Consider the following 13,331-nt stretch of genomic DNA (forward strand, 5'->3'; position numbering starts at 1 on the left):
GGCCTCTATTATAGGTTATTTACAAATAATATAAAACGTGCTTTCTTTGATACAATATAGTTGAAAATTTTAAAATTTCTTCTTAAAAGTGAGTATTTTTAAAAATTTTTTGCTCATTTACCATACTCATCTGGGTTTTGTTGAAAAGTAGCACCGAAAAGAGATAACATTGCAGAAAGAAACCATACTACAGGAAAGGATTATGAAGTATTGTTTATTTTTTTAAATAGTAATTTTTTTCTATTTAAAGGAAAATTCTTATGCATTTACAGTTTGAAACGTTAAAATTTTGGTGTGGGGTGAATCGTTCATGATTCTAGATTTTAGAAGGTGACTCTGAAAAATGCCACCTTATTAACATACAAAGCAGTAAAACAGATGAAAAATACTATTATCACCCTGTGCTAAAGAGTCAGAATGTACAGAAAATACAAGTTACATGCAGTAGTTGTACTGTGTCCGTATCTATGTTTCTGCAAAGAGCTACTGCTTTCAAAATAACGGACAAAAAGACAGCTGCAATTGGCAAAAAACCACAAAAAATCAAATGGAAATACTTGTTATTTTTCAGCCAAGAATATATCAAACTTCTAGCAATTGATTTGTATGAATTATGTTTTGGTAAATGAAATAAAACTGAAATAATGTAAACAAATGTTTTTAAAATGTATTTTGATGTCTCAATACAAAATTTTATATTATAACAATGTGACCTTAATTTGTGCGAAAAACGATGTGAGCTTAAAAAGGTTGTTGAGCTGTATACATTGCGTTTTTTCTGTTACACATAAGAAAATGTTTCAGAATTTTTTCCGTTATTTTCTGATCATGACAAGGAGCACACGGCGGGTGTGACCGGTCGGCAGGGGATGCTTACTCCTCCATGGCACCTGATCCCACCTCTGATGTTTTGGAGGTCCGTGTTTGCTCTGCTCCTTTTTTGTATTTTTACCTAACCTACTATATAAATTGTAATTAGGCATTTTGAACTGTTTCATGGTTTATTTTATGTTTTTGCCTGATCATGAGACAGTCGAACTGTTGACCGGGTCATAGAATGAACTGTTGCCTATTTAAAGCGTCATCGTGATATTCAAGAGTTTTAGTGATCACGACACCACTATTTTCCTGCAATATAATTAATGAAATTGAAATAAAACACACAAAGAATCAATCAATCAATCAATTTATCAAGTATTACTTTAAATTATTATAATTAATATTATTTAATACTTATATTATGTTCAGCTAATTAATAAACAAGCATGTGAATAAAAAGTTGTTAAAACTCCGATTTGATTTTTTGTGTGTTTTTATTCCAATTTAATTAATTATATAGTTGGTTAGGTAACAAAACACTTATTCAATGACTACTCGGTGAAACACTCAAACTGTTGTCCATTGGTAGTGGGGAAGACCTGAGAAACTATTGCCCTCGGCCGAAGGCCTCGGGCAACAGTTCCTCAGGTCTTACCAACTACCTCGGGACAACTGTTTGACTATTTACCTCATAGTCATTAAATAAGTGTATATTGTTTAATGGACTTTAAGATTGAATACTGTTCGTTATCTCCATATCCTTATATAGGAACATATGATCCTATTTAAGGCTTTCTCAAAATAAAATGATGCTTGAGAGTCCAATTTCAATGGGAAATATCGTCTACCCCTGTTTTTTTTCAAGAGCTAGAATTAAGCAGCCGCACTTTGAAGATATTGCTTAAATTTAATGCGAAAGACAATTTAAATTAAATAAAATCTTATGAATTTCAAATTGAAGTATGCTTAGCGCTTCCCAGTACTTCCAGTACTTTGATTTTTTGACCCCTAAATATAAACTCTTTAAATTTCACTGATACATACTCGTATAACTAATTGTCCAGAAACAATTAAGATAAAGTACCTGAAAGATTTACATGTTTGTTTTGGATTAATTATGTCTACAAGCGTAGAAGGAGCCACAATATGCGATATAGGCTTTTATAAAAAAAAAAAAAAAATGAGGAAAAAATCTTCGCAAATCTTTCTTTCTAAAAATCACACTAAATTATATTTCTGTGAAGCATATTTTATCCGATACGCACTTGGAGATGCATTTTATATCGGAATAGACATGATGTCGGATACGACAGTATACAAAGACACGGAAATGGGAACGATATTGAACTTAGATTTAGCAGTGTACAGATTATACAGGTGTCGAATTAAACAGGTTTCGCTGTAATATGCAAGTAAAATCCTATTCTTAAAATATGCATACTTCTGTTTCAATGAATTTGAAGTCAGAAAAAAATTAATCAGATCACGCATATTTTCAGATAAATTCAATATATATGTACATGTTAAAAATTGAGAGTTAAACTTTTTCCTATCCTCAACTTTCATTAGAAGCAAGTTTCTGAAAAAAAATTAAAAAAAAAAAAACTATGAATTTTATTAATAATGTCTTTTATTAAAAGGCATACATGTATATAATTACAATCACTTATGCTTAATATCAATATTTCTCTTAGAACGTCGCAAATATTGCAGAAAAAAAATTACATAATATGTTTCCGCGGGTAATTTTTTCTTCAACAACAGAGATATAATTTCCTGTAGTAACAAACAAAGAAAGCATTTTATTAATTACATTCATCACAGTTCCATATAGATCGTCTTGGACTCATTGCCAGATCAAGTCATACATTTTACGCTAAATACTTAGTACACACCCAAGACGAAATTTTCAGAAAATCTCATCGTCGGTCATTAACAATGGTACATATATAGATAGATAGTACATAAAAAAGTTTCAGTTTAAGTCGTGTATACGTATTATTATTGAAAGATATATAACATGTGTAAATGTTCTCAATATTAAAACAAGTTTGGCTTTCCAGAAAGCCTGAAATGTCATCTCTTTGGTATCAATAATGTCAAAGAAATAAAACAGAAAGGGAGATATTTTAATGCAATGAATATATGGATTATTACACCTGAAGTTCCCAAATGACTTATTCAGCAAACTCCTCAGTAAAGTACGCAGTTTCTTTTGGCCGCAGTATATATATGGAAAGCATGGACGTCTGCGAGAGCACCCTTGGCGATTTTTCGTAAAATTTCATTCTAGCGGTCTTTGTGGTTCTGGGTGTTTACAATTTACTTAAATTCAAATACTTTCCTTGAACTATATTTTCTTAACAGAATACGGAATTATCAGCAATAATTATCATTCATTTAAAAGCAGCTAATCATTAAAGTTTGACAGGAATTAATTTAATAAATCCAATTACAGACCAAAAAATTAACATAAAATTAGCGTTGACCACTCTCCATTCATTTTTTGCAGAATCTACTTGTAAGCTTGTTTTTTTGTGCGAGAACCAGTTTTCCCTTCCCGTCAACAAATCTATATATAGGAATCACGTCATTGTCAATTCTCCTTGTGTGGCTTACCCATTTAATAAGGCATAGTACTGAGGATCAATACATGTATATATACGACACACCGAAACTATAGATATTTATAAGCATCGTACTTCTTTTCTAAATTTTCCTAGGCTTTCAAATAGGCCTAAACCGAAATTAGATCACACACTCCTAAGCTAGTTCTTCTAAAAGAAAACCAGTTTACAGGCTACTTGGAACTCTGTAAAACATCGAGGACTCCCGAAAGATTAATGGAGGCTTACACTAGGACTTCACTTCCGGCATACAATCTTAATGTGTCATCTCCCGAGGGAGATGACAAAAACTAAAAATACAGAACTGTATCTCCTTTTTGGGATTTGATTTATCATAATATTATAGAGAAATACATCTGCCATTTTTGTTTGGCTTTGATTTATTATAGTATCATTCAGAAATGTTTGTGTTTTGTTTGTTGGTTTTTATTTATCGTGTGGGATTTCTCGTCGTTTAGAATGCTGTTATCTGTATACCTGTAAATAGAAAGCACAGTCATGAGCATGTGATGGGAAAATATTCAAATATTGTGTAAAAGCAAATTTCTAGATGCTTTAACGATAAGATTTTTTTTCTAATTAAAACGGAAAAAACTTGATTTGCTTTTCTTACATGCACCATTATTGGCCAAGTCAATATTCTATAAGAATTTCTTACGCAAGAAACTAGGCTGAAACAACTCACCATGTTTTCTAAACAAGAGGATAGCTGGCCATTGTAGCTATTCCACACTGGTTGTCTTTGTTTCTTGACATTAAGACATACCCAGCCATACCCCATCCTGTACCCCAACTACAATAAGTACAGGTTTATAGTAAAAACAGGCAGCAGCAGGAAATGAGCATGAGTTATCCTTTCTTTATTTCTCTCAGGAATTTGATGAATTCCCAAAAAGGCATGAAATGTGAAAAATAAAGAGCTCTTTCAAACATAAGGCAAATCTTTTCACCTGTTTTTAACAATCCAGTAGTCTTTTCCTTTCTGATTTCCGTATCCTACAGCTAAGACTGCATGATCAATCCAAACAGAGCTACAGTTTGGCTCATCATACACCCCTACAGCAAACGAAGACAAGGCAAATAAAAATATATGATACTTTCTCACATACTTTTTTTATTCTTTTACATCACATAAAAAACTGATAATCAATTTACCAAAAATTTATGTCATTGAGAGAAAGATGGAAAAAATTGAATAAATTTCCTTTTTCATAAAAATTCAAATGCTTAGCCTCGTCATTCTTAAAAAACTCATATAAAACGTAAAAATACAAGTACATGTATATCTCACCTCCTGCATAAAACTGAAATGAAAAGTGACTGGTGTCTATTCCCACTGAGACAGGACCAACCTCGGCTACAGCCTTCTTCAGGTCTTCCTCACTTTCACTCTCTAGATCAACACATCCGCTGACTGTTGCAGCTACATTTTCGTGTTCAAATTTACATCCCGTTTCCTATAAACGACACGAGAAAGGGTAAATTAGAAGAAATACAAAATGGGAGCAAATCAAACACGGCCCTCCAAAAACATCAAAGGTGGGATCAGGTGCCATTCAAAAGTGGGCAACCCCTGCAATCACACCCTTCGTGTACCCTTTGTTATGATCGGAAAATAATGGAGAAATCCGTCGTCAATGCAGTGTGTAAAAAACTGACAAACAATTGGTAGGAAAAATGTCAGTCAGCATTCGACTCAATGATAAATTATTTTTGCTTACAGATCATTGTATCGTCCAAAGAAGTAAAACATTATGATTTTAAACGAGGCTGGTAACATTCTTGTTTCATCAACTTGATTGGCAATAATTTACCATGTTTTAGAAATTGTAAAAACGTCAACTGACAGATGTAAACTTTGTATGCAGCTGATGAAGGTAATGATAAAGCTCATTTATTTTAAGACCCATGACGTTATCTGTTTGGTAAGTGAATATGTTAAGTTTAAATACCATTGCTTTGTATGGATAATCCTTTTCAGTTTGGATACCCCCTACAGATTTGATATATCTGAATGCATTGTCCATCAGCCCACCATGACAGCCGTTATTTCCAAATGGCCCAGAGCAATCCACAAGCTGTTGTTCACTGAGGGAAACAAGTTTACCTGTCTTACGAAAGGTCTGCCCTTCTACGGCACCTGTCTATAAAGTCACATGTACATAGATATAATCATCTGAAGAGATCATAAAGGATGATAGGAAATACATAATATTTTTAATATAATTTGTTATGAAAAATATGTTTTTTAAATTATTAAATGAAGTTAGTAAAGCCTGATGTTATGTTTTGAAATTTGCTTGAGTAAAGAAGCGCATCCTTTAAATGACGTTCTTAAATTCAAACTCACTGTGCTAAAACTATAACTGGAAAGGCAATTACCCTAAAAAAGAGAAAGTGATATAATCAAAGAATCATAAACCCTTTTGTAAACAGGCTTCTTTTTGACAAAAACATGTAGAACTGAGTACTGTAGATTCCTACTATTACGCGTGATCTCGCGAGAATCATCAGTAGCGAAATAATATTAATCACTCTAATTTTTAATGAGTTGAAATTCATGTAAATTCTGTCGACCAGCCACCTACTCGCGAAATATTATTTTAGTGATTTGATGTTAAAGAGTCAGTTCGCGATAAAAAGTACTTGCAAAACACCTACCTGATTTTTGACAGCAGTGACGTAACCCTCTTTTCTCCAGTCAACAGACTCTGGAGCCACAAGATCATTGGCTGAAAGGTGTGCGGAGCACCCTTTATACTTCACTGAGGTTCTGTTCAAACCATTGCGTTTCACAAATTCTTCAAGTTTCTAAAAAAAAAAATGCACACCAAATTTTACCCTCTCCTCAAATGACAAGTTCACTATGCCGGGGGCCGAAAGACACACATTTCCATGGTACAAAATAATGAGATATTAGGAATAATGCATGTAATATTCTATTTTGTAGAGTACAAAATCTTTAGCAACTTAATCTTTTGTACATACGAAAAAAATGTACCAGGGATAAATGTCTAATCCGACATGCACTGGGAGAAGAAATTTTGTGTCGGAATAGAGAGGGCGCCGGATTCCACAATGCAAATAAACATGGAAAACAGTAAAATGGGAATAAAAGAAAATGTCAGAATTCAAAGTGTGTCGGATCACATAGGTGTCGGATTAGACAGTTTTCACTGTACCAGGGAAAACAAAACTTTTGATGATTTATTTTCAGTCTGTTGCATTAACTACGAACAAGTTTGCTGCTTATAAAATATTATCAAAATAAGTTCCCTGATATCATTTTAATTGGGTTTACGATAAGTTAACCAAATTATGCTTACAGAGACTTTTAAATAGTATCCAAAGTAAATATCATCATCTCAAGCAACGGGTCGGTTCATAGGTATCTTATACGTGTCCATGCTTGATCTCATAGATTGCCGAAATCTTGAATATTTACGCCTGCACATTGTATGGTGTGATGTTATATTTAGTCAATGACAATATTTGTTTTCGCAATTGAAATCAACGGCTGACATCATCAATTACTGTTACATAAACTGGTGCAAAGGAATTTTAAAAATATACGTTTAACTTAACAACTTTTTCTTGCTAAAGTACGACTGAGTCAACCATGTTTTGTCACAAGTGATCTAAATATGGACTTCATTTCACATTGTAAAGTCACAAACATGGAGCAAACATTTCATTACCCATGTTTTTATATAACATGGATATGAAGAATTGCAAATTTTCATTGTGATTTGACTTGTGGTTTCTTAGATAGTTCACGGACTTTTTGATAACCTATCGTAATTAATATCCTATAATGTGGTCAGTTGTTAGGGAACCACTTAAGAATTACTTCACAAGGAAATAGGATCCAACTGCTAGTTACAGTGATTCTAGATGAAGTACAGATGAGTTTCCGTATCTCAAAAAAGGATATCCCGAATACCATGGATATTTTCAAAGTAATTTAAAAATCTCAAACACTTTTCCTTTAAGCATTATAATTTCAATATCTCGAACCCTCCGATATTCAAAAGTGTTTTCTTGATCCCGTAGATATAACGAGATTTGAATATATGTTTCATATACACTATATAAAATGTGGAATTCTTGTACTAATTGCGGTCTTCCCCCTGTGATATGAATAATATCTACACATTTAAATGCCCCTTATATCATAATCTCTGTACAATTATTCGCAATTTTTCAACTTGTTAAAACATACCTGTTTTCCAAAAAAAAAAATATATATAAATCAAATGAAATATATGTTAAAGATGAACAAATGGCACAACCATAACAAAATTACTATATTAAACTAAAGTACATGTCAAACAAAATGACAAAGTCATCACTATAGTAAATCTAAGTGTAAATGTGTTTACTATAGTAAATCAAAGTTGTCAGTATAGTAGATCAAGGTTTTCATTGTGTCAAGGTGTTCAATTTAGCTATCTATAGTTAACTATTGTTAAATATAGTAAAGTATTGTTAACTACATTATTTTGTTTGGTTTAGGAAGTAATATACATGTAATTGTGCATGTAAATATACATACGACATACCAGGTCTGTGAACTGGTTGACACCCATATAATAAGATGTTTTCCCCTGATGGTATAATCGGTTGTGTTCCTCAATTTTCTGGACATTTCTTCTGAAAATCTCAAAGCGATGGATTTCCTCTTTACCAGTCTTATAAGTTTTACCTGCAGTATAAAATGTTACGTCATGTGACGTGCATAAAGGCTTACATTCGCTGTCTTATACCAACACATTCATTATCATTAAGGGTCATTAAAAGTCACAGTAAGAAGACTGGAGTCAAAAATTTAACCAACAGATAATTATACATTTTATATTTAAAATTTGATAATTTTTGTTTATATTTATATGGAGCTCTTTTTCTAAAGGAGATCAAAAAAGTCTGAAAATGGCTACAACCCCTGATTCTCTTTATTAATATCAAACATAAACATAAAAAGTCAACAGTGTTGAAAAGAAAGATAAAATACTATGCAGGACTTTTGTCCTCCAGAAAAAAATAAAATTAAGATAAAATGCTGAGAAAATTATTATTAAGTTTCTTGAAGACAATACATTTATTGTTTACCTCGATAATCAGAAACAGTGTTTATAAGTATAAACATTTAATCCTTGTTTATCATGGTTACAGAGCCAACTTGAACACATTTAGAAACATAAAGATTTTTTGTTACTTTATATAAGCTTTTTAAAGAATATTGTAAACTTATAGGGTTTGAGACAATCATTTTAATCAAATAAATAAGCTAATTAAAATGTACTTATGATAGAGTGCACTGACCTATAATCCAAAAGGGATATGAAAGTGTAAAATGTTTCCGTAAAAGCAAACAAACGATTTAATCGGATTAAAGACAGTATAACCTACCAGGGTGTTTATCTATCTTGGGACATCAATCCCATTACAGGAACAGTAACGGAACATTGCTAAATCTTACTTTAACATTTTATTAACTTCTGCACAATACCAGGACACTGAACTAAAGCTCAAGTTTAAATTATTATTTATTTTATAAAGTTCCAGGATTTAGTCCAAATTTATTGTATAACTTGTTTACCTGAATCTGATTTGTTTGTTTCATATGTAAATGAATATTATGCATTGTACATTATAAAATGACAGTCTAACTTTACCAAGCGCTCTAGCTCTTGCTCTCATCTGGGCCGCACATCGCGGAGCGGTGCTCTTCGGAGCAGGAGCAACGCTTTAGGAGAGAGAGACACTATACGATCACGAGCCACTTTACGATTATTGTCTTCAACCACTGTACGAGGGGTGATCAAAAAGTTCGCGCACTATCTCTATATCTACAAAACCACAATTCAGATCAGAATGAAATTCGGTACACATATAGCCATATACAAGGTCTTTAAATAGCATATGCTGAATAAAGTTTTTCTTCTTGTTTGTGACGTCACAATGTGAAAATGACGTCACTATGTAGGTCACTTGTGACGAAAAATGTTTGTCTCAGTCGAACTCGTTCAACAAACGACTGTACAATTTATTGTATATCTTAGAAACCCCTCTGTAGTATCATATAATAATTTGTACACAGTTTATTGAGATAAATAAGTTCCTATAAATTCAATTAATGATTGGATTGATCGTTTAAGTGAAGGATGGCAGATGGTTAAAAATGAAACTTGTCATCTTGCCCAGTGAAAGCAAGTTTGAAAAGATATGTATTTTTAATTCAGCAATTTGCTATCAAAGACGTCCAATTAACACTTTGAAAAATAGTTGAATATTTGAACAACAATTTAAGTATTAAATACCTAAGATATCGTTTACTTTAGATTTTAAACATATTAGATATGATAAAAAGGAGGCACCGATTCTCTATCCACCTTGAATAAAGGTCTCTACCGAGACAGAAGATTTGTGTTTGAATGGTTGCCATACTTATTTTTGGAAAGGATATTCTTATCCACCCATTTTGTTGCCGAGATGTGACCATTTCTGACAAATGAACTGTTCTTGTCATGAAAATTTACTCAAATGGAAAGAAATATAAAACTCAGAAAAAATCTTTCAACTTTTGTAACAGAACTCTACGGAGGAGGTCACGTGACCGCCAATATCACGTGATTCACGCATGCGCAGAACGGTGGTTGATGTGCATTAAAATCGGGGAGGATTAATTTAAATGATAATCAACATCAAAACCAAATATTGTTTCTTTTATGGAAGTTATTCAATTAGTTCGCGAATTTTTTGATCACCCCTCGTATGATCACCAATTGTTTTCATTATAACTTTGATTAAACCGAAATAAACTTTTACAAGAACAGATTTTCCTTGTCATTGGTTCACAATATGTCTTATGAAGAAATATGAAATTGGAAGATTTATATTAGTTATGAGAAAAACCAAATTTTTTCTGCGCTCAAGTAAATGTTTAACCATCCCTACACGTGTACATCGTAGAATTAGAATTACATGGCCTTACCATGAAGGATTTTGAATTCCTTCCAGGCCTGTTCGTAGGGTTGATAGTTGATCCCTGCGTTTGTTTTAAGGATGTGTAACTGTTCCGTGTGTTTCTGGGTCTCCTTAATGTCGAAAGACTGGACATTCTCTTTTTGCACGGATGCCCCTCGCAAAACCGCGGCCAGTAAACACACGAACCACAAACTGTTCATCTTCTATTGATTCTCAGAAATCCTGAAAAATTTTAAACAAAATGTAACTACATTTAAAAACATATAAACGTTAAGGAAAGACCCCTCACCCACACCCCCACCCCTCCCTCCCCCGACCATAAACTGAGAGCAGACTTATGGAAGCCAAATGTTTTTTTTTTTTGTAAAAGTGTAAATATTATAATAGAAAAACTCTATTTTTATATCATGTATATTGCATAAATTGATTTTATTGTAGTTGCAAAGTTCGTGGAAAATCTATCGTCTGGATGTTTAATGTAAGAGACACAATCTTTGACCTTCGACATATTACGGACACAGAGGATTTATATAACAAAAGAAATTTATAAATAGATGTTGAGATTCTCATATCTCTTTGCTTTATAGATCAAGAGCATATATCTATTACCTTATCATGTGAACAAAGACAGACAGACAAACATTGAAAGAAGAGTTCAACATACTCAAGTATAACACAAATATGAAAAAATGCTACAGTGTACTGATACAGAGAAAGTTTATTAAATCATTGATTTTTTTTTCACATTTTTCTTTTTCAATACATATAAGAAACTTCTCTACACTGCACACTAAAGAGTTTTGATTCTTAGGTATTCTTCTGCAGTTAGAGTAATCTGCCTTAAATCCATGTTCTAAAAAATGGAAATTTAAAGATATTTTATTCAATTTTAACTTATTTTTCAATTCTTTACATTTTAAAAGGTCAAGATAAATTAACTGAACGTGTTATTTGCATGTATATATTTTCTTTACTAGAGTAATTAACAGAGATTTCTATTCAATTGCCTTTGAACATTTTTTCCGTGGGTAAATGCACCAAACAGTTAAAATCAAATACATAAGCTCAATCTCAATATTATCCTCTTTCTACAATATATTTTCCTCAATGTCCAAAACAAATTGCACATGTGTAGAGAAGGTCCTTAAGACTAACACATCTCTTCTTGAAAAACAAAAGTTAATTGAGTTTTTGAAGGTACATAACACTAGACATAAATGCTGATTAAAAATTAACTACACGTATTATCTTTACCTTTTCAGTTTCTCCGGCTTATCAGGAAGTGAGTTAAAGATTCATGTAAATATCTATTTATATAAAATTTATTATCCGGGTGATGTTCCCATGTGACTTAAATTATTAACAGCCATCCATTACAGATCATGTGACCTGGTTTATAGTGTTGTTAAACATTTCAAAGTATAAAATACAGTAAAATATCAAATATTGTAAAACACTATTGTATTTCAAATCCCTAGATTTGTTGTCAACTGCTGTCTCCAAAGCATAAATTAAAGTTTGCAATTACATAAATGGATCATATGAACAAGGTTTTCCCTCTATAATTATTTTTGTTACTCCCTAATTTGAAAGATTTTCCTCCAATTCTATTTATCTTGAACATTGTTATTTGTATATACTGTTCATAGAATCTTATGCACCCTTAATTAGTTTGAGTGAATAAATTGTACTTGAACTTGAGTTTATGTAACATTTTGAACTAATTATTTGATATATAGAAAAAAAATTATACGTACAAACAGAAGACCTGGATAAAAGTATCAGAGTTTTGAAGCTCTGATTACATTATGATCCCTCAAAATATATATTTAATATATATGTAGATCAATTTCAATGGACAATTAAGAGGACGAAATGCTTTCATCACTGTTTGTGTTGTAATTATCTACTAATGTGCGTTCGATGCCAAGATTAATATAGGCGAGGATCCAGGAAAAATATACATTAATATTGTATGACTGTTTTAACAGTATTAGCTATACTTCAAGGTAATAAATCACATCAACAAAATCACGTCAGCGTAAGGACATATCCTATTTTATTTGAAATAAACAATGTATAATATTAAAGAGAATATTCTTAAAATTAATAAAATTGCTGCACAAATCTTATGCACATTCTCAATCGATAAAAATTTAAAGAAACTTACACTAGACTGTGAATTTTTACCCTGTTTAAACTTTGTGCAGCAATATCTGAAATCCTTGGAAAATCCTGCGTTTTTTTTATACATTGTTTCTGCAAAACAAAGTAAGGTATGCCCTTGCACCGAAGTTATTTTGTTGATGTTTCTTATATAGTAGAGGTCGATGACGTCATTATATGACGTCAAAATGTGTACTGGATATCGCATGTCGCGGGTACCACGAATGTATTAGAAAACAAGTCTTAACATTTTTCATGCGGTAGGTAGAGCAATTACGGAATTAAATTAAATATTTTGCATAGAAACCTCCATATGTAGCCTTAACTCACTTGCGTCCTCGAAAACAATTTATTATATACCTAACGTGTATCACTCAATTTTACTGTTGAATTCATGCAATCACGTGACGCCGTGATCCGACTTTCCGGATCACCACACTGTAGTTTTCTGAATCCATATCACCACTCTCTGAAACTGATGACGTAGTACGCAGAAACATGACGTTATTTTTCTTGCGCGTTAAAAAGTCCTTTGCTTTAATGCTGTGTTTATTGGATTAATATTATACCATTGGTCTCCAAAGGATTATTTTAATATATTGAGCCAGTTACAAGGGGGTATATAATAAATTTATCATTATAACAGTAACTTGATCCGAAGAGCCGTATCACGTCTCGTTGACAGGCGCGGATCATCAGATCAAACTCGACGCTTCGCGTCTCGTTAGATCT

At 32.3% G+C, this 13,331-nt stretch overlaps 1 protein-coding gene across 1 annotated transcript in view; it reads right to left on the bottom strand.

Annotated features, from left to right (window-relative positions):
* The window catches only part of LOC134278059 (procathepsin L-like), a 30,355-nt gene extending 19,703 nt beyond the window's left edge, over positions 1 to 10,652 (bottom strand). The window contains exons 1-3 of the mRNA XM_062760377.1: positions 10,441 to 10,652; positions 8,009 to 8,151; positions 6,108 to 6,257 (exon numbers count right to left, since the gene is read on the bottom strand). Of these exons, the coding sequence (XP_062616361.1) occupies positions 6,108 to 6,257; positions 8,009 to 8,151; positions 10,441 to 10,633 (486 nt within the window). The 5' untranslated portion in view covers positions 10,634 to 10,652. The remainder of the gene's footprint in view (positions 1 to 6,107; positions 6,258 to 8,008; positions 8,152 to 10,440) is intronic.
* Positions 10,653 to 13,331: the final 2,679 nt, after the last annotated feature.

This window comes from Saccostrea cucullata, unplaced genomic scaffold (assembly GCF_032062105.1).
Source record: "Saccostrea cucullata isolate Sc308-1 unplaced genomic scaffold, CSIRO_AGI_Scuc_v1 ctg1194, whole genome shotgun sequence".
Classification (NCBI taxonomy): domain Eukaryota; kingdom Metazoa; phylum Mollusca; class Bivalvia; order Ostreida; family Ostreidae; genus Saccostrea; species Saccostrea cuccullata.